General features: G+C 39.0%; 1 protein-coding gene across 1 annotated transcript; it reads right to left on the reverse strand.

The window, feature by feature from the left end:
• Window positions 1–1,060: 1,060 nt before the first annotated feature.
• nppc (natriuretic peptide C) lies at window positions 1,061–2,597 on the reverse strand. The gene is made up of 2 exons (XM_062424681.1): window positions 2,505–2,597; window positions 1,061–1,333 (listed from the first exon to the last, which is right to left on the reverse strand). The coding sequence occupies exons 1-2, from the start codon at window positions 2,595–2,597 to the stop codon at window positions 1,061–1,063; spliced, it is 366 nt and encodes a 121-aa protein (XP_062280665.1).
• Between the last annotated feature and the right edge of the window lie 2,308 nt (window positions 2,598–4,905).

Raw genomic sequence — 4,905 nt, forward strand, 5'->3', positions numbered from 1 at the left:
TTACTTAATTCATTACTGCAGCCCCTTTGTTCTTGTTTAAATCCCTTGGGTATAGATACTGGCTTGCCAAGAAATGTGTGTGTGTGTGTGTGTGTGTGTGTGTGTGTGTTTGCATATCCTCCATCTCTCCCTGTCTTCTTATTTTTCCTTATATGCTTCTTGCTTGTTTTCTAAATGAAGCAGATGGGATCATTCATGATGCACAGAGTGGACTTCCTAAGTGCCCACTGGATTGTTGCCCACACATCAGTTTCCATCAGTTTAAGTATGCTTTCCTGCTGTCTTTTGGGGAGCAATGCTAGAGTATAGGTCGGGGTTTGACTATATCATTAGTTTGAGACAGCTTAACATTCACTCAAGTCTCATAGTGAGGAGTAAACAAAATGTGATTTATTATATCCAGCTAACATCTGACCCAGACTGTGACAGAATACAACCATGCTTGGTTGGCTCAGCACTTGATACATATCACTGTCACTAAGGCCTATGTCTTTATTCTAACTGGTCTCACAGTGAATGCAACGCACACAGTGTCCTGAGACAACCATGAAGAAAAATGATTACCTAACTTGAACCTTTTATCTTTGGTTGTTTTTTTTCTCTCTTGCTTTCTTTCTTTCCTTTCCCTTCCTTCCTCCCTTCCTCCCTTCCTTCCTTCCGTATTTTCCTTATTGGTTCTTTCTCCACATGAGAACATTTAATGAACATAAAACAGCTTTTCTCTTTCTTTTTCTCTTGCCTGTATCCTCAGTTCCTCTTATTTGTTATTTCCATTGGTCGTTCAGTCCTTAGATGACCATTGACAAATATAATTTTGAGGCCGTTTTCTTTCTTGTTCCTCTTTCTTTCCTCATGTTATCCAGTTGCTCTCTTGATTGTTTCCCCCTGTTCCCCTTCCTATATCAATCCCTGTTTCCTAATATTCCCACAATGCTTTCATCTCTGCACATTGTTTCCTTGTTTTATTCCTCTCGGTTTATACCAGCATGTCAAGTTACAGTGAATCTGATTGTGACTCTAATATGAAACAAACACTCACCATCACAGCGCTGTTCCAACCCTAGCAACCCATGCCACTGATGGTTCCTATCCTGTCCATCTTGTGTCCGAAGCAGCCACTCCGCGACGTGGACCCCCCTTTCTTGTTTCCCGCTTTGTGTCTCCTGGATGCGGGCTGGTCGTTAAGGAGCCGAGCCCACATCCCTCTGGCCCGGGTGTCCATGCGTAAATCTCGCAGTAACCGTATCCGAGAGCGCACAGCGTCTAGTCGCCTCTCCCTCTCCTCCGACTCCAGAAACTCTGCCAACTCCTCCCCCAGCAAACTTCTAAGAGACTAAAACAGAAATTTAAAAAAATAAACGAGTGATGTCTTCCTTTGGCAAGGCATTGTTTCAAAGAGACATGCTTTTAATGTGAATGAAATGCACGTTTGGTGTCTGAGCAGAGCAGCAGTTTGCACTTGATTTTGAATTGGGGGAAACCTCAACTTGTTGCATAATTACGCACTTTCAAACATATTGTGAATTGACTGAGAGGGGAAAGTTTTGTTTTTTGTGTTTTCTTAACAAATTTCACGCACGAATCTATAACAGAACTAACATGACTGGGACCGTGGTTGTGTCTAACCAAAAACTGCCAAATAGATTCACAGATGCCTTAGTCACTAAATTAAAACCCTCAAAGGAAATCCTTTACATAGTTACTTTCACGTGGCGTTTCTGTATTTACATGTTAACTATGTGGCAGGTCAGCTATAACACTTCAGACCTTAAGACGAGTCAGGCAGGTGCTTGTAGCCCGCTCCTCTGGTCTGGATGAAGATTGTGCCATCAACTTGCAAACATTCTAAGTATAAGGATCTAGTATGCTAATAACGAAACTCTTATTTCAAATGATTATTTCTATAATTCGATTAATTCTAAAGGCTAATTATATGCGTAATGGATATTTTACGCACAAACAGTTTAGTTTGTTGCTGTTCAGTTCTTGTAAAAAAAAACCATCGGAAGATTAATACTAGGTTGAACGTGAATATATATTCATCATGAAAATTCGTTTATTATATTGCTTAAACCTTTTTTGATTTAGTGGTTCCCGCCTAAAGGCTTTGGTTTCTTTCTTCTTTTTTCCCGTTGGAGCGCTTTTCAAATGACTTCAATGCGCGTAAAATGTAAAACTGACAAACGATGCTCGGGAGCAAATTACGGTCGTTTAGATCACAGGGGGTTGGACGTTATTGGATATAAACTATTCTGTCTCTTTAATAAAAAGAAAAAAATCCATTTGCTGGGATATTTTAGATTCAGAGGGTGGAAAAAAAGCTTTCACAGAATTGCTAAGCATGACTGAAATTATGAAATATGATGCGTAAAACAACAGACTTGAGCGGCTGGACCACAGAACAGCTGTTCACTCCTGAACCCAGCAGTCAGTTCTCACAGTTAACAGTGCGAATCAAACAGTGTGAGTTCTCTGTAACAAGGATATTAATGACTTCGTCTTACCTTCTGCTGTGCCTGAGATAAAGGTTTTGCCCCCATCCTCACTGAAAGCAGGGTGACCATAAGTCCACAAGCTACCAAGTACGACAAGTTCATTTTGACAAGTCTTGTATTCTTTAAGGGATTCCCCTGCGCTGAAGTTCAGAAAGAGGAACGGCAGTAACAGACAATCAGCTGTTAAACATAAAAAGCTTCAAGTCCGTCCTTTACTCCAAGGCTCCTCAAGTGCTCTTCTAACTCTGTATTAGTCCTCACCGCTTTATAGCCAGCCCATGGTGATGTCATGACAACCTAATGGTCCTCCTTCCTCGCCAACTCCCTGTTTTCTCTACCTGCCTCTGAAGACGTCATGCCAGGGATTAATTAAATGATACAAGCTCCGGTCATCGGGGGTTTGGAGGAAATGAGATAGGCTTTGAGCTATCAAAATGGTTAGTTTTTTAACTTCAGACCTCTGGCTGAGATGCAGCAGCTGAAACTGAAGGTGGTTTCAAAGGCTGCGCCTTAAGAGCTGAAGAGCGACTTTGGCAGAGATATTACCTCTAAGATGCCAGGCAGCCAGCCGCCTGCCCTGCTAAACATCTTAGCAAGTCAAATATTTTACTGTGCAAATGTAAATGACAAATCTTAAAAAAAAAAGTCATAGACAAATTCTGCCAATTGAATTAAATAATTTGAATTACCTTTAGTGCACTTAATGGGCTGCTTTGGGATCAAGGGTCATTTTCTTAATCTAAACATCATCTTAGACATGGAGAGTATCATCAATATTTGTAAGAAAAGTTAGACTCCGAATTATTTCTAATTAATGGATGATTTAGGCATTTTGGCTCAAAGGCGTTATTGGAAAATCTTCTGACATCTTCCACCAAAAGAAAAGTGGATCAGATGGTTGACACAGTAAAATGATTCAAATTAAGCAGAGAGCCTCATCAAAGAATCAGTTATCAATCTGTAGGTTACACATGGGAGTAAGATTGCCCTACTAGTAAAAATACACCATTAGGTCAGGTGCAATTTGTAGGTGATATATTGTAGTTTGGGTTTCTTCAGTGAGATTTGTTGCACTGAATCAGTTACTTACAGAGGGACCACAGGACACAACTGACACATGCTGAGGCTGCTCTGTGGCACAGCTCCTCATGATTTATGTTTTGACTTTGGTTGCCTTGGATATGTGTGTGTCTGTGTCTGGACACCTGTCAGCACAGAAAAAGGAAGTTGATTAATGCTTCCCAAGACAGAAAGAGATAGTAACAGATCATAATATAACATAATATTTGTCATGTTGCTTATGTACTATTGTCTCAAATTAGTCTTTACTGCATCATAACAGTCTGTTTTTCTTTAGTTGGGCATACAGTATAAAACTCTTTTAAAACTCTTTAGATGTCATCAAAACTTTACATTGCTAGTGGCTAAAGACCCCCAGTAGTACTTTTTTAAGAATCTCACTAACAGCACAGTAAGTCATTCTTGGGATAACCCATTCATTTCAGCATTATGTGAAACCTTTTCTTTTGTGTCACCAGAGGTCCATTGAATTAGTAATTTAACTTAGAGCATAGATGGTTTTACTACAATATAGAAACCTAATAGATACAATCCTGTAACACTTTGATCGTCTTCTGTCATGGTTTATGCCTGACACTGATGCTTATATGTACATTGGAGAAGTTAATTTAAAATCATAGTGTTTAATGTAATCTTATGAGATGTATATTAACTTTGTGTGACAGCAACTTTTCAACTTATTTTCAATGTTTAAAGCTTGACCCTGAGTAGGTATGTTCTGGAAACATTACATGTTCAAATTGAAATTGATACATTACTTAATTAATGCTAAGAAATCTTGAAATCAGTTCACCCCAAAGCAAAGTTGTTTCACTTATTGTGAGAAAAATATGTATAAACTCTGAGATGAAATATAAAGCCTTGTTAGAAATGAATACTTTTTGCAGTGTGAAATGATTCTGGACCGGTTTGCAGAACGGAGTTGTATCCTCAAGCAGCACCATCTGATTTGGAACACAGAGTGGCAGTATTTGCTGTGCTGAAAAATGAATACCCCTCATAGCTGCATGTTTACTGGATCAATATCATCATAAAAAAGCAATTTTGTTATAGCAGAGCAAAAGCACATGAAAATCCCCAAAAGACTGTACAGAAGATTTAACATATGCTATTGGATAGAAAGTAAAATCAATAAAGCCATAATTTTCTGTGCAATGTATCACATTTATTTCACTACTTGAGTTATACCAACAAGAAAACTTAAATCTCATAGGTATGTTGGATGTATGTATATGTGTGTGTGTGTGTGTGTGTGTGTGTGTGTGTGTGTGTGTGTGTGTGTGTGTGTGTGCGTGTGTGTTAAATTCTGTAGCAAATGCAATGTAAGGAT

The sequence above is a fragment of the Scomber scombrus genome, chromosome 8 (genome assembly GCF_963691925.1).
Source record: "Scomber scombrus chromosome 8, fScoSco1.1, whole genome shotgun sequence".
NCBI lineage: Eukaryota > Metazoa > Chordata > Actinopteri > Scombriformes > Scombridae > Scomber > Scomber scombrus.